Source organism: Phalacrocorax carbo, chromosome 24 (genome assembly GCF_963921805.1).
Source record: "Phalacrocorax carbo chromosome 24, bPhaCar2.1, whole genome shotgun sequence".
Taxonomy (NCBI): Eukaryota; Metazoa; Chordata; class Aves; order Suliformes; family Phalacrocoracidae; genus Phalacrocorax; species Phalacrocorax carbo.
In genome coordinates this window covers 5,970,307-5,992,718 of record NC_087536.1, presented here as the reverse complement: position 1 = coordinate 5,992,718, position 22,412 = coordinate 5,970,307, and the positions used below count along the sequence as shown (strand labels likewise).

At 55.2% G+C, this 22,412-nt stretch overlaps 2 protein-coding genes and 1 non-coding gene across 3 annotated transcripts in view; 2 read left to right on the top strand and 1 right to left on the bottom strand.

The window, feature by feature from the left end:
* The window catches only part of DUSP26 (dual specificity phosphatase 26), a 41,273-nt gene extending 29,907 nt beyond the window's left edge, over window positions 1-11,366 (top strand). Inside the window, exons 4-9 of the mRNA XM_064472715.1 lie at window positions 4,550-4,656; window positions 5,123-5,189; window positions 7,053-7,217; window positions 9,263-9,535; window positions 9,917-10,125; window positions 10,592-11,366. Of these exons, the coding sequence (XP_064328785.1) occupies window positions 9,357-9,535; window positions 9,917-10,125; window positions 10,592-10,791 (588 nt within the window). The 5' untranslated portion in view covers window positions 4,550-4,656; window positions 5,123-5,189; window positions 7,053-7,217; window positions 9,263-9,356 and the 3' untranslated portion in view covers window positions 10,792-11,366. The remainder of the gene's footprint in view (window positions 1-4,549; window positions 4,657-5,122; window positions 5,190-7,052; window positions 7,218-9,262; window positions 9,536-9,916; window positions 10,126-10,591) is intronic.
* Window positions 11,367-11,511: 145 nt separating this feature from the next.
* RNF122 (ring finger protein 122) lies at window positions 11,512-21,835 on the top strand. Its single transcript, XM_064472716.1, has 6 exons — window positions 11,512-13,566; window positions 18,813-18,969; window positions 19,916-19,961; window positions 20,219-20,260; window positions 21,118-21,200; window positions 21,290-21,835. Exons 1-6 carry the CDS (start codon window positions 13,542-13,544, stop codon window positions 21,402-21,404), a joined length of 468 nt encoding a protein of 155 aa, XP_064328786.1. The 5' UTR covers window positions 11,512-13,541; the 3' UTR covers window positions 21,405-21,835.
* A 285-nt stretch (window positions 21,836-22,120) lies between these two features.
* On the bottom strand, window positions 22,121-22,215 carry LOC135317157 (small nucleolar RNA U13). The gene has a single exon (XR_010376258.1). It is a non-coding gene; the product is annotated as a small nucleolar RNA U13 (small nucleolar RNA).
* Between the last annotated feature and the right edge of the window lie 197 nt (window positions 22,216-22,412).

Here is a 22,412-nt window from a genome sequence, read left to right as displayed (position 1 = left end):
GTTTGGGGTCTAATCAGCTGAAGCAAATCAGGCCCACGTAATCTTGAGTGCATGCAATGAAAATCAGAATTTCTGTCTGCTGGGGAGAGCCCATGTGCCTGCATTTGTTCTAAGAAAATGAGCGATTTAGAAATGGCAAAACATTTTGTTGCAGTTTGTTAACTTAAATTGTTCATTTTGGGTTGACCCAGTGTAATTATTCTCCCCTGCTGACATCTTTGCATTTCGTAATGAGCTAAAGGTTCCTATGCAGATATGAAGTTCACATGTGGATTCTGGTCTCGGTTGGGCTGGTTTCATGCTGGTGCTGAGCCATGGGCTTCAGGGGCATCCTGCTTGTTAACTTGCATAGGCAACGCAAAGATTGTAGCTGGATCACTCTCGTATAGCCAAGGCAGGAGGGCGGTTAAGGTGTCCTGCTAGAGATCCAGGCTGTCTGGGTCCCCGCTTTGTTCAGAATGGGCACTAGAGGCACATCTCCCTTGCCGCGGCTGTGAAAGGCAGCTGGCCGCCGCGGGTAGGGAGTGCCGGGAAGGCCGAATGTGGACTCGAGCCGTGCCACTTTCCTGGATCTTTGGATATTAAAGTTAATATCCCTTGACTGTTGACTTGCCAAGGCCTCTACAAGCTTTCTAGAGCCCCATTGCTGGGATCTAGAGCATCAGTGCTCGCCCAGTTTAGAGATCCCGTACAGCCAGCTGCCATTAGAGAGCAAACTCTGAACTCAGAAGGAAAGAGAGGAGCTGATTTTGATTCATTTCACTTGCAAATTTAGTGCCTCGCCATTGTTACATCTTTAGGAGCCCTATAGCCAGTATGGGATTTTAAAAGCTTTCTGTATTAGCTGTCTCTCCCTTGCCCCATTCCCGCTCCGCCCCCCAGCCTCCTCATTCCCTATTCAAGGAGCTGCGGTGAGCCTTTGTGCTCCGAGCCCCCAGCAGTCACCATTGCGTCTCCGTTCATGGTTCATCAACAAAGAGAAACCTTATCTTCTGATGGACACATACAGAACATTCTCTGTGACATTTAAATCTCCCTTTGTAGCCAACTCAGATATTTTTGCTGTTAAAAGAAGACCGTACAGCCGGGTGATTTCATTACTGCAAATGTTATTACAGTGAAAGCCTGTTTAAGACATAATGTCACTGAAGGGAAAATAGGATCTAGCAGCAAGTGTGGCCTGATGGAGGGTGCTGGGATTCATCACAGGCTGAAAGAAACCTCTCAAACATCAGACCTGCTAATGGAGCAGCTTTTTTCTTCATCAAATCAAACCAGCCACTTCCTCAAAGCCCTAAGGCTAGGAATTAGAAAGAAGGTTGAAAGGAATTAGGCACCCAACTCTCACTGACTTTATATCTGAGCTCCTAAGCTGTTCTTGCTGCTTTAGAAATCATAGCTGGGCTGCTGGGGTTCTTAGTACCGGAGAGACAGTGAATAGAAATGCATTGTGTTAACAGCAGCCACAGGCCTCAAAGAGACACCGTGGCTGCGTGTCCATGTTGGTAATGATTAGTTCTTGGTCCGAGAACACTCGAGAAATAATCACAGACAGGTCCCCGCCTCCCTGAAGCCAGTGTGAATTTGCTAGGGACCTGGTCCCAGTTTCCACCCTGACGCAGATATAATTCCTTTCCTCTCCAAAGCAGATTTCCCTAAGGATTTTGGATTTGCAAGAGTAAAATCTGAGCTTCTAGAGTCAGAGGTGTCGCGCAGACTGATCAGCAGTCAGCTCTGGGAGCGGGTGGCTTTGCACCCGTGGGTTTGAGCCGCACTCTGCAGATGTGGTGGCTGGTTACACAGCAGAGCCATCCAAATGGACCTGCACCATGCTCCCAGCCCTCTGCTTTTGAGCTACTGGTTTCTAGTGTTGATTGGCTCTGTTTTGAAGATCGCTTTGCTATGCAAGATAGATGTGACCTTCATCTTAGCCTTTAAAAAGTGCAAGTAGCTCAGACTCCTTGCTAATGGGGATCGTGAATGTCTCAGCTGTGCTCCCTTCCGGGGGGTGTGGGTAGTTCCATTTGACGTCTTTCCGAGTGTTGAAACACAATGAGTATCAGGTCAACAGCAAACCTCCCACCAGCTTCAAGAAGGTTTGGACTGTGCCCCAGCCTGCTCTGCTAACAAGATGTGACAAGCTGAAGTGAATAGTTAGACAGAAAGCATCAGGATTTCACAGCATATTTTGCCAGTAACTTACTGTTTTTTCAGCTGTTTTTTCTTTGATTCCCCCCCGCCCCCCCGCGCTGTAGCAACTCAAACCTATCCCAGGCTGCTTCTGACATTAACAAGACAGTGGATGACAGGCAAAATGTGTCCACGAGCAATTCAGAGTCTCCCCGCTAAGTAATAATAAACACTGCAAGTTTGCAACAAAGCAAGCAGCTGTCTTTCTCCCTCTGGACAAGGTCTGCTTCCTCACAAATTGAGGCTCTGCAGGTTTTACAGCTGTCGGACAATGAGTCTGGTGCCTGTTATTTCCTCCTCTTTTTTTTTCTTCTTTTTCTTTCTTTTAATGGAAAATATCTCAGCATTGCCAAAACTCAAGTGGCCCCCTCCAGCAGTGAATCAATACAGCCAAGTGACGAGGCTTTAACTTTCTGGCGGACGCTACTGGAACGGGCACAGAGGGGTTGTGTTACTTGCACATCCTCTCTTCCAAGGGTTTATTACTTTCGATCACATTTCTTACAGGGAAGGAGATATGTATCTGGGGGCTGGGAGAGGATTTAAGAGCAGACAACTTCTGTCCCAGCAGTGCTGAGGGTGAGGAGGCTGGGGTGGGTGGGCTGGACTAGGGAGAGCCGCTGGCAGGGTGGTCACCTTGAGCTTTGCAATTTCCTTCCAGACTTCTAGAGCATGTATGGAGCCCCAAAAGAGATCTTTATCCCTGACCTAAATGTAGGCAAGTAGAGGTTGAAGATTACTCTTTATTACTTCATTACTTTGCTAGAGAGTTGATCCTACCTTGGATTCACTGGCCACATGACTGTAACCTTTTCAGATAAATATTCTACGAAATATTGAGGCAGCTTGCAGTCGACCCCACCTTTACAACACTTCATCCATGGTGCAGTTAGAGAGGAGCCCCTGCCACAGTGCGAGTGGTGGATCTACCTCCCCTAGCTGATGTTTATTGCCCCCTCAGCTGAGCACACAATTCCTCCTGGGCAATTTCAGTGCCAAGTAGATTACATTTGTTCAAACCCCTTTCGGTCTGTGGCTGTAATGCTGCTGTCATCCTGCACTACCTTTTTCAACACCACCTTCTTACCCTAACTTACAGTAGGCTTAATTTTACCTTGTTATGCCACAGCTATCTGTGGCCTCTGCCCTCCCTCCATCTGCCACCCTCCTCTGCAGTGGGTCTATCAAATAGCACACGTTGGATGAAATACATGTATTCTTTCTGTTTATGATTGAGTATAATAAAGTCTGGCTGCTGTGCCTTCCAGGTGGCTTTCGGACGTGCAGCATTTAGTGCGTGAAGTGATTGATCTCTGATCTTTAAAATAGAGCTGTGAAGACCACGGTGAATTTGCATGCATGGGGAGTATAAAGCCAGGAAATCACAGCTCTGAAACTTTCTAACCCCTGCCCTTTATTTCCTTGTGTTGAGTTTTCCATGTCTGACAATGAGCACAGTGGTGATTTATGTATAACCAGAGCAGCCTCCAGTGGTTGGATCTGTGAACTTTTCCAAGCAGTCCTTTATGTCGGCTCACTTGTGGTTTTTGTAGACCCCAACCCTGATGCCCCCTGCTCTGAGCTCATCAGAGAAGGGGGGAGAGCTGGGAGCTGTGGGTGCCCCACTTATTCTGCTGGGAGCTGATGCCTTCCCTAATTGAGCTGAAAACAGCCTCTCCATCCTTGCTGCCGGAGACCTGCTGCGCACAGCAGTTTTTGACAATAGCTGAGATACAGGGATATCATATCTGCCTGTGCCAGCATCCCACCCCTGTCGTAACAGCAGCAGCCCCCCCGGCAGGCAAGTCTGCCCATAAGGGGATATAGGAAATCTCTGCCAGTGCTATCCTTAACCTGTCCAGCCCTCTGTGCGGTGGTGCTGGTGGCTGCGGGAAGCCAGACCTTACCTCTCTGTGTCTCTGTAGCTGTGCTCCTACATAATCTTTATCTGCCAAGGACCAGATGATCCTCCTCGGTTAGTGGCTCAGGCATCGTGGAGTGATAAAGCTCGCGGGGAAGTGAGGCTGCAGGACAACTTTGTGTGCTGTCCTGCAGCTGGACGCTTCCCAGAGGGAACAGCTTTGAGAGAATTGCTGCCAGGAGGACCGAGAGTTTTGGGGTTGTCTTTTAAATTCTCTCCCTGTGCCTTGGTGATTAGTTCTCAGAGTGGTTTTTGTTTCTTAGGGCCCTTCAGGGCAAAACAGGTGGGACACAGGACTCTGACCTGGGGGTGATTAGAAGGAGGTGGGGAAACCGAGCAAGATGTATGCCAAAGCCACAACAAACCCCAAGCAGTGTTTGTGCCCCCGCCGAGCCTGCAGACCAGTTCCAGTGCTCTGAGTGGCCTCTCGTCTTCCAGGACAGGAGCTTCACAGGCGATGTACTGAGCTGATAAATCCTACCGGGGGCAAGGAGCAACTCGGTCTCTGCTACATCACTGATGTTTATGGAAAACAAGGAGAGGAGGTGAGGCAAAGAGGTCTAGTTTGTGTCTAAGAAACTTCCCTTAGAAAAAGATAGATTGCTGACACTTTTCCTTGATGCAGCTGCCCAGGCATTTCAAAGCATCTGAGATTTCATTATCTACGAAGCAGTCGCTGGCTTTGTTGGGGACTTCTGGCTGCTTTACAAAGCAATTCCAGTATTATTATTGGAATAAAAACATAACAACTACTAATCCTCTGCTTAAATGACCAGTAAGTTCCCTGCAGGCAATGCTCTGCCAAAACATTTATCCACCTAATTTTATTTCATGCAGTTTTTTAAATTCGGATTTAACCTTTTGTGGTGGGTGTTGTAGGCACTTCTCTTTAGAATTGCATTTTACAGACTACTGGGAACGTGGTTCTTTGGTGCAGGAGAGGGAGAGGGCCTCTGCTTGTCCACGTTAAAGGGGTCTCACAGAGCTGTGAAAGTGAAAATTTCCTTTTAGGTCACTCGACCCCTGTGTTTTGGAGGAGCGCTACCAGGCAGAAGGGAAAAGCTCAACCTTTCTGCAGGTAAGTGGAATCAAACCCCGTAGGGTACAGGACAGGCTTTTCCCAGGATGGCAGCATCACACAGCAGTGAAATACTGTTAGTTCAGTGAGGATAGCGAAGCCAGCCCTTGCCCAGGACCTCCTGGGCTCTGTCCCTTGCTGTCGCCTGTGAGCCCCGGGGCCTCTGGGCATGGAGGAAGGGGATGAATCAGGTCACTGGGTGCTGCTTCTCATGTGTTGCACAGGAGCCAAAGGGTGGGACCAGCAACTGCTCCTCGCTGCCTGTCGCCTGGGAGAGGCAGCTGCCAGCAGGGCAGCACTTCTTGAGGGCAGAAGCTTTTGGAGGCCATGCCAGGAGAGGGTGAGGCTGCTCCTGCCCAGCCCGTGGGGCTGTACCTAGTAGCTCTGCTGGCTTGGCATGGACAGAGCTGGAGCCTCGGTTCCCTGAGGATCAGGTGAGTGTAGCTGGCAGGAGGGCTCATGGGGGCCCCCTGGATCTGCAGCTCTGAGAGCTTTGTCAGTCTTGCGTATGGGTCTCTCCTGGGACTTGTCAGCACAGGGTGAATATTTCTGCAGGTGCAAAGGAACTGGAACAGACAAAGCCCATCATCCCTGGTACCCAGCTCCTACAGCGGCCAACAGTTACTGCTTGGGGAAAGCAATTAAGAGCAGGGCATATCCCAGATGCTTTCCTGAGCACATCCTCCAGCCTCTGGGGCATTATCAGCTTCCAGGGCTGAAGCCGTATCCAGAACTTCATGGGGAAGGCTGAGAGATCTGAAATCCAGGTGTGTCCAAAATCTTTTTGAGCCCATGAATGCTGTTAACCTCCAGTACAGCTCCTGACAGCCCTGTCATTGAGCTATGCACGGTGCGGGGAAAAAACAGGCCTGTGATATACTGAAAGGTGTGTGCTGCTTTGAGGCTGCGCTCCTGGGACCTGCGCTGTCTGTGATGGATCTTGAAAAAGCCCATCGTGTGTACATACTGCGGCGCAGGTGGGGCGGGACGGGTGTCGGGTGATGCTGAGTTCATCCTTGAAGCTTCTGAGGTTGCATCCTGGGATAACCACAAGTTCAGCTGAAAACAAGACAGGAAATTTTCCTAGTTTTTAATCAAATAGGAGTGGGGGGAGGGAATGGCATAAATCTTCTTGGGATATGTCACTTGGCCTGGAACAGCATGTTTCGATTCTTCCCCAGGTTGTTTTTCCCACCACGCTCCTACATTCTGATTTGAGTCAAACTTTTAAATTAAAAGCCAGCACTTCAAAAGGGAGAGAATATTCTGCCTGGAAAATGTTTAACTGAAATATTGCAGCACTTCTGAAATGAATGGTGTCATTTGGAAAATGTCAAAACAAAAAGCTTCAATCTTTCGAGTTTCCTCTTTTTTTCTCCCCCACCCCCCCACCCCCCAAAAAAAGCATTCCCTGACTTTCACATGAATTTGTAAATAGTTTGTCATGTCACCACATATATCTTCCCTCCCCGGCTTATTTTCTTAGCAAAGGAAGACAATGTCATCAAGCCCTGGCTCTGCCAAAGAGACCCTGGCAGAGGGGGAGGACAAGGTCAAGTGTTAAAAAAAAAAAAAACAAATGAAGAAGCATCCCCTAGAGATGGCTACAGATTTATGATATGGGTAATCATGTCATCAGCACCACTTTATCGGCTTTTTCTTCTCTCCTTCTCTGCGCGCCTGTGGCTTTTGGTTTGCTGGAGGAGGAGTGAGAGAAAAGCTGGCAGGAGAATTTTGATATGTTATTGTTGCTGTTGTTTTTGCCTGCGTAGTAATGGGCACTTATATGTGGATGTCTGTGCATGCTTGCATGCGATCTCTGCGGTTGTGTCCGTCTCTCTCATTCCTCCCTTATCCGTCCAGGCACAGCATGATATAAACAAACCTGCCTCTGGACATGTCATGGCTTAAAATAGATGTTCATACATCAGCCTTTCTACAGCAGCGGCGGCAGCAGCAGGAAGACATGGCCGACTGGATCTGACTACAACACTCACTTTGAGCAGAGAAATCACAGCCCTCATAAAGGTAGAGTAACGGGGTGGGCGTCTCCTTCCTCCTGCGTGTCTGTCTGTCTGTCTCTGCAGTGTGCGGGGCTGAGCAGCCTGCGCTTGTTCAGCGATGCCTCTTCAGAGCTCGCTCTGTGCATCTAGGCAGGCTCTGGCTGTCTCCCCTCCCTCCGAGCATGGCACGACTGGCAGAGGGGCTCCAGAGGCAGCCATGAGCGTGCTCGGAGGAGCAGGGTCTGAGCCCCCGGGCTTGGCTACCAAAAGGGGGTGGGGTACAGCCGATGCCTGTGAGGCTTTTGGGTGCCAGGAGTGCTTTGGGGTCTGTTGTGAGGTCTTGGATGTGGGGCGGTTTCTCTTCCCCTGCAGCACTTTGAGGGGGCTGGCATGGTGGTGTGTTGGGGGTGGGATGCTGGAAGCCAGCTTTGGGCCCGAGGTTTCTAGAGCTACATCCCAGGATAGGTGTGGATTGCTATTTTTCCAGCCAGCTGTAGCAATAAGAGGATCTGCTATTTGGCTAGTTACAGCCTTATACTGATGACTTAGTTCCTTTTTTCAGACCCTTCTGCTGTTTCTTAATGCTGCCCGGGGCTGATGGCATACGGCTGTGCTGCAGCCAAGGTCACACAAGGTTTAAGGGCCCCAACACATGGCCATGCCAAATGCCTTTGCCAGGTGGGGTTTGCCAAGTCTGAATTCCCAGCATGGAGGAGTCCAAAATTCATCGGGACAGGGGAGCTGTGTCAGGGGGAGATCTGACCCGTACCCTGTGCTCAGTGCCAGGGATGGCAGCGCAGGCAGGGCTGACCTCTCCTGTGCAGCATCCCAGCATGCCAGGGAGGGTCTGAACCGCCACCCTGGAATGGGGAGTGGGGAGGGAGACAGCCATGAGTCTCTCTGGACTGCCTCTGAGCTCCCCTAGCCCTTGCAATGTTTTCCTCCTCTGCACATTGCCAAGAAATGGCTGGAGGCTTCTTCCTTCTGCACCGTTGGCTGCTGGCTGGCGCCTTAGGCAAAATGTCAAAGCAGACATGCTCTGCTCCAGCCTGGCCAGCCCAAGGTCGCTGTGTTTCCTCCCCCTAGTCCCAGAGACAACTGGCCAGCACTGAGCTGCTGCTGGGGAAACTGTGATGGGATGCTCTTTGGATGCCTTCCAGGGCAGCAGCATGATGGTGGGAAAGAGAATTGTATTCTCATGTGGGGGGTGTTCTGTCAGTGGGGCAGCAGCAGACGAGCAAAAAAAGGCAGCTCTGCTGAATGTTTGGCTGCAGGGACTGTTAACTGCTCCGCGTGGGTAAGGCTGTCCAGGGAGGTTCTTGCAGATGTGTGACAAGTATCAGCATGATCTAAAGGTTTGAGAGCAGAGCTGTGTCCTAGAGGATCTGCTCTGTAAAATGAGCTTTCTCATCCCCTGAAATTAACTCTTCCTACCCCAAACCAGTCCTAGATGTCCAAATGCAGCTGCAGGGCTGCGGTACTTGGAGGGGTTAATCCTGCCTCTCCCTCCCTGCAGGCTTTTGTGCCTGGTCCGTAGGAGCCCGGGGTCCTGGCCAGACTCTGCATGTTGCCATATGGAATCCTCCACCTGTTTGGGGGTTTTTCCTCCCCAGTCCTGGTGGCTTGCCCAGACCTGGCCGCCTTTCATTGCTTCTGATCGCAGGTTGGCAGCATCAGTTCTCGAGCTGGCATTGTCCCGCTGGCAGGCAAAGCCCCAGAGTCAGCTCAGAAGGAAGGTGGTCCTGTGTAGAACATCTCTTGCCAATGTGGCATCAACCCAAAGTCGTGGGGCTGGAGCAAAACCCCAGTCTGTGGAGACAGCGATCTGGCTGCCTCTCTGGCTTCCCTCACCAGCCCTGGCATCATAAACTTCTCCCCAGCAGTATTGCTTCTTGGAAGGGAGTGTAGGTGATACTCTGTCTCACAGTGGGAACCACTGGGTAGCTGACTTGACACTGCCCTCTCATCAGAAAGGTGAGAATTGCCTGCTTTGAGCCAGTATTTCTATAAAAGGAATGGAGTGAGAGATCCCCAGTGTTTCTAATGGCATCTCCACTGCTTCCATGACAGGACCGTGGGTGGCAGCAGCAGCAGAAGCGACCTCCAGGCCACTCTCCGGCCTTCACGAACCCACAGGTATGCCTTGTGGGTCTCGGCAGCTCCAATGGCTTTCCTGTCCAGGTTCTCCAGGAATGGCACCAGGTCACCGAGCCGGGGCTCACGGGAAGAGCGCAACAACCACCCCATCCTCAGCGTCTTTGAGCTTGAAAGGTTGCTGTACACGGGAAAGACGGCCTGTAATCATGCTGATGAGGTCTGGCCGGGACTCTACCTGGGCGATCAGTATGTATCGGAAGGGGACAAGAACGGGGCGGGTCAGGGCTATTTTTGTGAAATGGGGAAATCTGGGAGGGGGAGGCTGGGAAATGTGAGGGGGAGGATGACACAACGGGTGTGGTACATTGGGACAAAGGAGGAGGAAGGACATAAGCACGGCTGTGCAGAGAGTTCAGAGCGCTGCTGTGGTGGGGTAGGCAGAGGTGGAATGTTTGTGGCGTCAGGGACTGTGGTATTGACTTAGAAGTTAAGAATCTAAAGAGTCTGGCATTTTTCCTTTGCATCCAGCTTTCTCAGATGTAAATTTTTGTCCATGCAAAAGTGTCCTTGGAAACTTTTATTTTGACTAAACTGGCGCATCTCTGTGCTGTTTCTTACTCTCTGCAGAGATATAGCGGCCAACCGGCGTGAGCTGGCCCACCTGCGCATCACCCACATCCTCAACGCCTCACACAGCAAGTGGAGGGGGGGTGCTGAGTACTACGAGGGCACGGGCATCCGCTACCTGGGCATCGAGGCCCATGACTCACCTTCCTTCGACATGAGCCCCTACTTTTACCCTGCAGCTGACTTCATCCACCAAGCGCTGAATGAAGGTCAGTGGTAAAGATTTCTGGGAGAGAAGTGGGGAACAGGGATGGGAAGAAACTGCCCTGAGCAGGTGGGAAGCTAGACTGACGTCCTATTGCTAAGCATCCTAGAAAAGAAAGGTATTTCTAGCCTGGGATGGTGTCTTCCGCACTGGATCACCTCCTCCAAAGAGGGAACAGGCTAGATGAGAGCACTGTCCCCCCAGTCACAGCCCCAACCTGTCTCCTGAGCTGTGGCTGGTCCTATTTAGTCTGTTTTGGGAGATCACAATACACTGATACCCTTTGCCAAGAGGGGGGGACCTTAGCACATCACTGTCATACTGTAACTGGGGTCCTACATCCAACCCCAGAGGCTGCACACCTGAGCCACAGCTCCAGAACACACCATGGCACACAGTTGGGTTCCTCAGTATTTTTTTAATGGGCATATTTGGTCTGTGGTGACACAGCCCCTGTGTTTCACTCCCAGGAAGGATCCTTGTGCACTGTGCTGTCGGGGTGAGCAGGTCGGCCACTTTGGTCCTCGCCTACCTCATGATCCGCCACCACATGCCCCTTGTAGAAGCCATAAAGACAGTCAAGGACCACCGTGGTATCATCCCCAACCGGGGTTTCTTGCGCCAGCTGGTTGCCCTGGACAATTCCCTGAGGCTGAAGAGGAGTGCGTGAAGGAGGACGAGAGGGGTTGTGCGGTGGGAGCGTTGTGTGTGCGATGCTCACCTGACCCCGATGCCCGCTGAGTGGCAGAGGTAGGGCTTTCCTCACGGTGCAGACGCTTGGCAGCTAACGGGTTACATGCAACTGGCCCCTGGGCCTCCCCCTCCGCTAAGGGGGTCCCCAGACATGCGAGCTATTCCTAGTGGTAAAGCATAGGCCCTCAACCTGCAATCTTGCCACCTAGGTAGGCCTAGTGTATAGCCTCCTTCCCAGCCTGCTCGCTCCAAGATGTCTCTGGAGGGACTCAGCCCCACGTTTCAGGTTACTCTATCCCTGTTGGCTCCCAGAAGCCTTCAAGGCTCCGTTCTCCCATGCGGCAGATGCATTTGCCAAGCCAGTCCTGTCCCTCCCTCCTCCTCCTGTCCTCTGTGTGTTCTGTGTCCTGTTTCCCATTCGTTTTTGGTCTGTGTAGCAATGTGAATTAGGTCTGGTGTGTGGGCTCAGGCAAACAGGCCTTTTGTCGTAGTGTTTGGATGTCCTCATGCCTAGTGTTAACCTGTGAAAATAAAAACAGTGCTAAGGAAAAAGCTTGGCCATCCCTTGTGTGCTTGGGGACAGACTTTTATGCATTCAGGCTGGGATCCGTCGCAGGAGTTGGTGAGAGAGGATTGCCCTGAGTGCTCTGGGTTGAGATGGACCCGAGTCCTCCCAGAGCTGAACTTGTCAGACCCCACTGGTGGCCAGTGCCTCTGCTGCGCCTCCCCACTCTTTTTTTTCTGGCAGTGGGGACAGAAAGGGGGGCTCCTGGTGAAAAGCAGAGCCAGGCGGGCAGTCACCATCCATCACAAGGTGGCGATGTCAGTCTCCACAGGCAGGCACCAAGCTATCCATCCAGGCTTGCAGAAGGGCGGGCTGTCCACTGGGGCCTGCAAAAAACACCTTCGCTGCTTGCAGAGGGGATGGGTGAGCCGAACCCCAGGAGGGTGGCCAGGGCCAGGAGCGAGCGTCGCGGTGGCACTGGCCACATGAGTGCTGGGTGGCCCCACGGGTGCTGGGCTGCCCCTGCACACTGCCAGCACTCATTGTGCACCCGCTCTTATTATAGCCCCATTCTTCCTCTGCTTCCTGAGGGCGCATGAAGCACTGCTCAGCTGCCGGCTATATGTTGTGCTGAGATCACATAAACATGTAGTGAGAGGAGCCCAAAGGTGTGCCGCTGGGCTTGGGGCGCGCTGAGGCCCGAGCTGTAGCCCCCCACCTCTGCTATCCGGTGGCCCCAAACAGCCCTGCCCCAGGGAACGCCTGCCTTTAGCTCGGGTGCAATAGGGAGAGCAAATTTTAGTTTGCAGCAGCTGTGGTGTCCTCTCTGTGTGTTGCCCAGCTTCTGGGCTCGGGGGCTCTGCTCTCACAGGCCCCTGAAATGCCCTGGGGTGCTCAGGGCATGGCACCATCCCAGAAAGATGCTGGCAGAGAGAACAGCCCAACTGCTGGCAGCAGGTCCAAGGTTACCCCGAGCAAGGGCTGCAGACACCGAGGCAAGGAGGAACTGCCATTGGGCAACACACAGGGGCTGGTCACGCTCTGTGGCGGCACTGGGTGCTGCTGGGACCGTTGGACATGCCAGAAGCTTCGGCGGGGGGGATTGCAGCTTGGCAAGGTCCTGGGGGGGCTGTAAAATGCCTCCTGTCTGATTTTGCAATTCTGCTTTGTGCTCCTTGCTGCTGTGAAGCTCCCTTTGTGCAGCCTGCTGCTGATCAGCCCCCGAATGCTGAGCGTGGCGGCTGTTTGACAAAGCTGGGATCAGGGAGGCTCTGAGCATGAGGGGAGATTGTGTTTGGAGGATCAGCAAACTAATCCAGGGAACGAAATCACTGACAGAGCCTGTGGTGCGCTGTACCTTACTGTGTGCTTGCAGTGGCCAGGCACCTGCGTTGGGAGATCGAAGTGTAGCATGGGAAAGTACCCCAATTCTGGGAGGGCTGTCTGCACAGCCCCAGCCGCTGGCCGCAGAAACCTGCCTGGTCCCTGGGGCGCTTGGTGGAGGAGGGTACACAGAGCCCACGGTGCTGCCATCCCTGGCACGTGGCACGTGGGGGGCACACGGAGCCGTTTCACAGCCCCGCGCTGCCAGTCCTGCTGCCCTCATGGTCACCAGTCACCTGCAGGATCCACGGTTTGGATGGAGGCGCTGATCATGTCCAAAACCATCCCCTGCACAAGACCGAGAGCCGCCAGGAGCTCAGCGTGTTCCGGGCAGTTCCCGCAAAGGGCTGGTGCGTGCACAAGGACGGGCCGGGCTCCAGCCAGGAGGCACATGCGGCAGGTAATCCAAACTTGCGTCACGGTAGTGCATTTTTGCGGGGCGACGGGGCCGTATTTGAGCAGAGCCCCTCGCCCGTGCGCGTTTTGCGGGAACCCACGTGGCAAAAAAGGCACGTCGTGGGCACATGGACCACGGGGATGCGCGTGGCGGGAACGAGGATTGCTGAAACGTGCGTGGTGGGAACCGTGCACGGCGGGAGCAGCCTGGGCGCGGGCTTCTCATCGCCCACGGCCCGGGGAAACCGTGCCTGCAGCTCCCCACGCCTCGCTTTGCTCCAGCTCCGGCGGGGAGCCGGGGCTGCCGGGGCGGGGTTTGCGGGCAGGGCTGCTCCCGGCCGCTCAGCCCAGCCTAGCCCAGCCCAGCCCAGCCTAGCCCAGCCCATCCCCGCTCCCGGCCATGGCCCGGCGGAGCCTTCCCGGCCCCGCGGAGCGGCTGCCGGATGCCCCCCTTCCAGTGGTGCAACGGTGAGAGCGGGGTCCGGGGGGGCGCGGGGTGGGGGGCGATGGGGACGGCGGGGGGGAGGCTGCGGGGCGTAAATTTGGGGGGAGCCGGCATCCCACATCCCTCCCCCCCAGCTCCTCCGTGCTGCTCGGGAGAGTTTCTCCTGGCTGCCGGTCCCTGCCCGCCCTTCCTTGCCCCCTTCCCTCCCCTTCCAGCCCCGTTTGCGGGGTCCCCGGGGCCGTGCGGGGCAGGGGCGAGCCGGGGAAGCAGTTTTACTTCCAGAGCAACGAGTCCTGCTCAGCTCCTAGGAATAAAGCCAATCACTACATAAGTTTGCCATGCTTTCGCTTCGTGTGCTGGTTGCAATGAAAAAAAAAAAAACAAACCACCAAACCCCAACCCACCCCTCTTTCATGTGCCCGCAGAAGTGGAATAAACTTATTTTTAAAGGACCCCAGACAAGGCCCTGGCTCCTTGCTCTCGTGTTCGCTCTAAGAAGTTCTCAGGAACATGGAACTGAGTTTGCACATGTGAGGGGGTTTTGATTTAAATGAGAAGTGGTTTATTTTTATGACTAAGTAGTTGAGAAGCGCTGGGAATTCCACCATCAAAGCCCTGCCTGAGCAACAAAGGCTGGGTTATTCTAGTTTATGAAAGGGTTACAGCCTTTGAAGCTAAATATAATGCAACCAGCGGCTTTCTCTCCTGTAACACATACCTTGTGTGTTCTTGTGCGACGTGGGGGATAAGAAGCCACCGGTCCTGCAGGCAGTTAGCCTGGGTCATGTGGCGAGTGCTTGGCTTTCCATTAAACGGAGGACATATAAATGTTCCTCAGCAGAAAAGGCAAACTTGGTTGTGTTAAAGAAACATCCTAAATAAGAGAGACTTTGCTTCTCGAGGCTCTGAGAAGCCACAGCTCTCCTCAGCTTCCCAAGGCGCGGGCTTTGGGATTCACCGCGAACAGAGCTCACCCTTGTTCAAAGGCCAGGACGTGGGTTGAGGAGAGCAGCCGCGGGTATCTGACTTGTACGTCTTGGCTTTAAGCCCTGAGCTTGCAAATATTTAAATCAAGTGAGTCCAGCAAAATTGCTTATCTGTGCGCTACTAAGGACCTTTGCAGAATTGGGGCTGTTGGTGTAAATAAGTCTGAGACCCAGTAAAGAAATCACATTTTCAACCTAAATAGGTATATTCAAAATTAATATCTTAACGGACAGTGTATACTGTGCTGCCTTGGCGTTTCAGCTCCTCTTTTGCATCACAGTTTTTCCTCCTGTTGCTCAGCTGTAGTTTAGGGGACTTCCTAGTCACCGGGCACGAGCCAGGTAACTTCAGTTGGAGGGGAGCTGGTTACCCCCCATGGAGAACTGCTTGGCTTAGGGGCAGCTTTTGCAGGAAGCCTATTCCAGCATCCCGGCAAAAATTATATGGAAGCTGCATTCAATTTTCTGATGCAAAGCCCACAGCTTTTGTGTGGGAGTAAAAAGAATGGTTTTATTTAATGACCTGCTGAGTTCTCTATTTGTTTTATTGAACAAGAATTGGGGTGAGGTAGAAGCTCTGCTCAGCAAAAACCCCATGCCTGCACAGAACGGGCAGAAACTTGCGTCTGCCCTGACTTGAAATACTGTAAAATACTGCAAACTCTTGTGTCCGGAGGGCCAAACCACGGGGCGTCACTGGAGCACGAAGGTCTGCCTTTGCAGATGTGCCGGCCAGGCTGTTTAGTGGGGTCGTGATGGTTAAGTCATGCTTTAGGGTTTGGTGTGCGGGGGGAGCAGGGCTGGGGTCACCCCATTAGCCAGCTCAGCCAGAGGTGCTGTGTGTCCTCACCGCAGCTTGCAGCAGGGGTATTTAGGCCAGCTCAGCACTTAAATCTGCCAGGAAGCCATGTGGGTTGGACAAGGAGGTGAAACCCACAGCCCCGATGGGTCGAACTCCACCCTTGCTGCTTCTGCTTATGGGGGGGGGGTTTTGCAGGTTGCATGAAAAAACACTCCGCTGGCACGATGAACCACCCATCTGAGCATCCTTCTTGTAGTGAGAAGGGTCCAGAAAGTCAGTGCGAGTCTGTAGGCACTTTCACTGATTTCTAGTGGCCCCTCTTTTCTCATTTTTCAACTAAATAATTGTTCTAGCATGCTACCTTCAGGGATTCTGGTTTCAGGTACAAAACTGTTAGACTTAAGCTGGTGAAATGGATTGTTTCGATTTGGGTTTGGTGCCCATCAGATCTTCATTTCGTGTTGGTTAAAACCAGATTTGATCCATTCCCCTTGAACTAAAAATACGGATGCCTTTGTCAGGCGAAGGGGTTTGCGCTAATCAAAACCATCGCTCAGCCAACGCGCCCACCATGTCGATGAGCTCTCGTGGGGAGGAGCGGGAGGGGAAGGGGCTGGCCAGGTTTGGGAGGACCTCGCTTTTCGCATTGCCTCGCTGAGACCCGCTGCTTGAGGGGTTGTCCTGGCAGGACCTTCTCATCTCAGCCGAGCCGATGGCTGCTCCCCGGCCTGGGAAGGGCACCTCCCCGGAGCCGCGCTCGCTTTTCAGCATCGCAGCCTGGAGCTCATGAATTCTTGAAAGCCTATTTAACAGGAATGAGCCTTGCTAAGCTGGTGAGTCTAAAATTAGCCTTGCCAGCTGTGTTGCGGCTGGCAGGGACATCTTAGTCCGGCTCCTCTCTGCTTCTTTCGGCACGGGGCTGCAAGTTACAGCGTCTCTTGTTCCCCCTCAGTTTTTCCCCTGCTGCTGGTCTGATGCCCCTCTCTCGGCACCCATGTGGCTTTTACGTGCAGCTGTTACCGCTTGTGGGGAATTCAGGTGTCTAACGTGGAGCAGGACTCAGCAAGCAGCTTGTGGGCTTGAGGAGTACGATTTCTGCCCTGCGGGATGGGGCACAGCTGGGCAGAGCGCTGGGGACTTAGGGACAACCCCGTGCAGAGGAGCGATGCCTGGGTGTGATGTTCAGGGGTTCGTACGCTGGGTTTTGAGACCCTCAGGATGAGCGCAGAGGGCTGCGCTGGGGGGCTTAGCATGGGATTGGCAGCGTTTGTCTCCCTTGGGGCTCTCCTTTCCAGCCCACCTGGTGCTTCTCCTGGAAAACCTCTGGGACGCACATCCCAGCCTTTCCCTGTGCTCTGCAGAGCTGATTCTCCTCCTGCTATTCCCTGACAATGGCTTTTCCATCTCTTCACGGGTGGCCACGCAGCTGCCCACGGAGCAGGTCCAGGTCACCCCTCGCTGGCTGGTAGGGAGCTGCGGCACGTGCCCCTCTCCCCTCGCCTCTCCCAGGCTGTAACTCGGGGTCGTTTGGCTGTTTCTGTCGCTCCTGTGGCATGGAGGGGAACGGCTGGTGCTTTTCAGCAGATTCTTGGAATAGCTCTCGGTTTGAAATACACGTAGGAAGCGTTATTGTTTCACTCGTGACCCATTATTGTTACCAAAACCCCACCACTCTCTGGCCAGCTCCAAATGAGGCTTCCTCATCCATCAACAGCTGCTCTGCAGCCTGTGTCCCACCACCACGTGCACCGGCATTACCTCCCTTGGTTACTTAGTGGCTTTATTCCAAGCTGATATAACCTTTTCTCTTTTTTTTTTTAGCATTTCTCAATCATTTCCAGCAGGGAAATGGAAAAAAAAAAACCTTTCTTATTGTCTTTTCCTGCACCTGGTGGTCTCCAGAGCAGAAGGCTGGGAAAGGAGGACCCAGCAATCCAGTCCTCCCTTTCTCGCTCCGTAGGTGAGGTGGCTGACGAATGGTCTCTGGCGATTACTAAGAGGCAAAGATTGGCAAGTGGCTCTGCCCTCTGTAGCAGGAAAAACCCATTTCCTACAGTCCAGACGCTCGTCTGGTGCCTGCTCCGGCTGCACGGCGGCAGACCCCGGTCCCCGGAGCCGAGCGCCTCTCTGGCCGCGGTGGCCTTGCCCATTGCATCAACGGGGCACGTAAATTCAAAGCGCACCACAAAGCAGATACCGGGGATCAGCTGGGAATTGAGTGTCGCAGGGCAGGATCTCACCCCAGGGGTGCTGCCTGCCCGTCCTGCTCGGGCTCCCCTTGCTATGCAGATGTCCTGGGCCTCCCTGGAGCAGCTGCAGGGGGCCTCTCCCCATCGCGGCGGGGGGAAACCAGACAGACCAAACCTGGGATCTCGCCGCCTGTGCAGAGGTTTCTGCCGCCCGCTCTCTTCCTGTCTTTGCGCTCCATGGTGGAGAGCAAATTTCATTCCCTCATGAGAAACAGGCAAAGGGTTTTAGTGGGCTGTAATTAAACCCAGAAGTGTTTCTGTAGGGGCTTTTTGATGAGATTGCGCAGCGCGGGAACAGAGGGTGCTGAGCGGAAGGGGCGGGGGGAGATGCTCCGTGGAGCACAGATGGGGCTCGGGGGCTGCTCTCCTTTAAAGTCCCATCCGAGTGAGATCTGATGAGAAATCAAAGCTCCAGCTCTTGTGGGGTCAGCATGATTTCGAGACATGAAAAGCGGTGCTTATTTAGTGCCAGAGCCTGACTTTCCATCAGCTCCCAGCAGAGGCAGCTGCCGCGGGTCTGGTGTTTCATGCCTTTCCCCCTAGGTTAGGTGGGGACCCTCCTGGGATGGCCGTGCTGTCACCGGCCCTGCGTGACACCCTCCTCTGCGTTTCCCCCCGTGGTGTCAGACTTGAGCGAGACGCGGTGGCGCGGGCAGCATCGCGTGGCTGGTGTGTGCGGGCACCCACGGTTTTGCTTGGAAAGGGGATTTGGTCACTGTGGTGCTGAATGTGCTCCTGCGCAGCCCCGGCGCTTCCACCAGCTCCAAGGACGAACCAGCCACTTGCTCTTTCTGGCTCCCATGGAGCAATGACAGACGCCAACTGTTCTTGTTTTTCAAGCTCTTTTTTCACTTTGTCCTTCACTAAATCCCCTTCCAGCCTCCATGTATTTCTCTGGAGATGAAAGCACGGGGCCTCCTTTTCTCCCAGATGCCTGGATTCTGCCTGGGGTACGTTTGCGCTGCTGGAGAAGGGTTTTGTGATGGTAGAAATGCAGCAGTGGCTGCTGCCTGTGCCGCGCTGAGCTGCTCTAAGGGGCTGCTGCTCTTCCCAGGGAGATCTCCAATTCACAGGCCACGAGATGATGTCTTGGCATCGGTTTCTGCCCACTTTGCAAACTCTGGAGGGGATGGAGTCAGTCCAGGCTCCCTCCCCTCTCACGGCACATCATCTTCACCTCTTTTTCCCCCTCTTCCGTCCTAAATGCTGACTTTTCTCTTCCCCCCTCAAAGGGTGCTCCTGCAGTCTGGGGCTGATTTATACCAGTAGACGCTGCACGATGCCTCCCATCACATTCCAGGACCTGCCACTGAACATCTACATGGTCATTTTTGGCACCGGTATCTTTGTCTTCGTGCTCAGCCTCATCTTCTGCTGCTACTTCATCAGGTGAGCCGGGGGCCGTGGCAGTGGGTTGGCATCCCTGGGGCACCCCCCGCCCTTCCCAGCACCCTGTGGTTTTGTCCCGTAACGCGGGAGCCGCTCGCCACGAGCCCCGAGAAGTGGGGCCGGCCGCCTGCCGTGCTCGAGCCAGGCGTGCTCGTGGTCCCCTGCGGCTGGAGCAGGGCAGGAAACGCAGGAAGGGGCTCTTGTTTTTCAGGGAACCGCGTGGAGGGACGCATTGTGTCGGGCAGGGAAGGAGCCGTGCTACACGGGAGAGGATGTGTCTTTACATTACACTCCCTGTTCAGGGAGGGCTATTTTTAAACCCAAAGCTGAGGCAGCAGCTGGTGTTTCTGCAGCGCCCGGCTGGCTCAGTCCTTCCCTGAGGGATGCCCTGGCTCCACCGATGTCCCATGCATCTCTCAGCCATTTTTGAGTCTGCAGAAGCACGTCCCGGTGCCTCGGTTGGAGGACAAGCGAAGGCTACAAGCGGTCCCCCTTCTCCCCATCTCTTGCTGGGTTTCTCTGCCAGGCGGTTTTCCCCAGCGCCTTTGCCCTGGCCAAGGTCACAGCAGGGCTGGGAGCTGCCAGCGGGCAAGTGCTGGAAATACAGCATTTCCTGCGCCACGAACGACTTCCTAAGGCAAACAATCAGGGCTGCCGGCTGCTGGCTCTTATCGCTCCCCACTGCCCATTCCTGCCGGCGCTGGGGGCGGCACGGGGCCCCGCGGCACTGCTCTGCCCAGGGCACGGCCTTGGGCTGGTCCTGCCCGCAGCCACGCTGCTCCGATGGCACAAGCGCAGCCTCAGAGCTGCTTATCCCCGAATGCTGGTTGGGAAGGGGCGTGTCCCCCTGATTTCAGGTGCCTGCATATATTTTCAGCTGCACTGCTCAGGCGTGACCCTTGAGGATGCCGTAAAACTGACGGTGCCTTTTTCTCCCCCTCTCCAGCAAACTGCGGCACCAGGCTCAGAGCGAGAGGTTCGGGTACAAGGAGGTAAAGTCGATGGTTGTTTCCCGCACATACCCCACAGCAGCTCGGGGCCGAGCGGGAGGTGGGCGCAGGGGGGTGGGGACGCAGCAGGGGCCGATGCTGCTCATCCCAGCTGGGCGCACTCAAAAGCAATGTGACGGGACACGCTGCCCGCTGCGCCCGGGCTCCTCCTGCCCCAGCCCGGCTCAGTTCAGCTCCCACTGGGGGTCCTGGCAAAATCCTTCCCAATGTTAAATTCTCTGCCTCCTTTTCTCCCTCAGGTGGTTTTGAAGGGCGATGCCCGGAGGCTGAACGTGCATGGGGTGAGTGGTGCCGCTTCTGGGTTGGGATGGAGCCGGGGCCAAAGGGGATGGTGCTGAGGGGCACGTCCCCCCTGCTCCACGGGGTTGAAGGCAGCTTGCGGGTGGAGCGAGGCCAGGATTGGGACGTGTCGGCACCATGTGGTTGGGAATCAGGAGGAAAACCCCTTTTCACCTTGAATCCTGGGTTCCGTTTTGGGCCCCTCAGGACAAGAAGGCCCTTGAGGTGCTGGAGCATGTCCAGAGAAGGGCAGCGGAGCTGGGGCAGGGTCTGGAGCACAAGTGTGCTGGGGGGCGGCTGAGGGGGCTGGGGGGGTTTAGCCTGGAGAAGAGGGGGCTGAGGGGAGCCCTTCTCGCTCTCCACAGCTGCCTGAGAGGGGCTGGAGTGAGGGGGGGGCTGGTCTCTGCTCCCAATAACAAGCAATAGGATGAGAAGAAACAGCCTCAAGCTGCGCCAGGGCAGGTTTAGGTTGGATATCGGGAAAATTTCTCCACTGCAAGAGCGGTCAGGCCCTGGCACAGGCTGCCCAGAGAGGTGGGGGCGTCACCGTCCCTGGGGGAGTTCAAACAACATGTAGCCGTGGCACCTGGGGACATGGTTTAGGAGGCTTGGGGGTGCTGGGGTGATGGTTGGACTTGATGATCCCAGAGGTCTTCTCCAACCTTAACGATTCTCTGCTTCCCCGGGGGCGGTTTGGGAACTGGGCTGAACTTCCAGCTGGAAATACCTGGGAAGAGGCGCCGCAACAGTGGCACTTCCCCAGCCACGGCATTTCTGGTGGGAGCGGGGCCACGCGTGGATCTCACGCTGGGTCCCACATGTTCCCACCCACCCTCACCCTCCGTCTCGCCTCCCGCAGCAGACCTGTGCCGTCTGCCTGGAAGATTTTAAGGTGAAGGAGGAGCTGGGGGTGCTGCCGTGCCAGCACGCCTTCCACAGAAAGTGAGTACGGCCAGGGCGGCGGCGGAGGGCTGCGGGCGGGCGGGTTTCCCCGGTGGGGATTCGCATCCTCCCACGTTTCTGCCCCGCAGGTGCCTGGTGAAGTGGCTGGAGGTGCGCTGCGTTTGCCCCATGTGCAACAAGCCCATGGCGGGTCCGGCGCAACCCCGCGCCGGCATCGGCACCCTCCTGGATGAGCTGGTGTGAGCAGCCCCGCTCCTCGTCGGCCAGATCCCGCCGGGGCCGCGGCGGCTCCGCAGCGTCCCCCGCACGCGGCATCGCCCATCCCCGCGTGTCCCAGGGGGATCCAGCGGTTCGTCTCGAAGGATTCGGCATTTCCAAGCTGGGATTTTTATCTTGCAGGTCGCGGCTTCGGTTTTGGGGTGGGGGCGGGTTTGTTCGGTTGGGTTTTTTTACGTCGACCCAGTTGCGCCCCACGGGGTCGGTGTGGGGCCGGCGCCGCCCGGGGTTGCCCGTGAGAAGCGGAACCCCATGGCGCAGGCGGGGGCCGCGGCCTCCACTTTTCCTGCACAGAGTATTTTTGTACCTGACCCCCTCCGGGCCCCGCGGCCCCGCGCAGGGGAGGGGGAATGTACAGTTTTGTGTAAAACAACCATTAAATGGACAATTTCTCAGCCCGTGGGAGCTGCGGGGACTGTTTCGGGGAGAGCCCAAACGACGCTGCTGCGGGGGGTGGGGGGGAGGGAGCAGAGACACCCCCCGCCGCGGAGAGGGGACGCGCTCGCCCGTGACCCCGCACGCGCGTCAGCGCGCGTCACCCGCTCTTTAAAACGGAGCAAAAAGAGCCCAAAGTGCCCGAAACAGCCGCGAAACGAAGCCGCGCTGTTGCCTTCCCACGCCGCTGCTTTTGAATAAACACGGAATAATATGACGTCACCAGCGACGCCCCTGACCCCGCCGGCGCTCAGAAGGGACTGTGCTACGTCGTAACGCAGGGCGCACACGTCACGCAACCGCGTGCCACTCCCATTCATCATGCGCTATGAACCGGAAGGATCGGGCGCGCGTTTCCCGCGCCCGAACCCAATACTGCGCCACTCTCCTCTAGGTCGGGGCGAGGAGAGACCCCCGCCCCAGCTCTGCCGCACCCACCGGTGCGGGCCCCGCTGCACCAACCGGCCCCGCGCTCACAGCCTCCTCCCGCCCCTGCCCGGGCCGCACGGCCGCCTCTTCCCCGCACACCGGTGCGTTATT

Bases quoted from the DNA above. Each gene is read 5' to 3' on its own strand.
- RNF122 (XM_064472716.1), top strand. From the start codon at position 13,542: ATGCCCCCCTTCCAGTGGTGCAACG. The intron at 20,261-21,117 runs GTGAGTGGTGCC...CGCCTCCCGCAG, and splicing joins GGAGGCTGAACGTGCATGGG to CAGACCTGTGCCGTCTGCCT. The intron at 21,201-21,289 runs GTGAGTACGGCC...TCTGCCCCGCAG, and splicing joins CAGCACGCCTTCCACAGAAA to GTGCCTGGTGAAGTGGCTGG.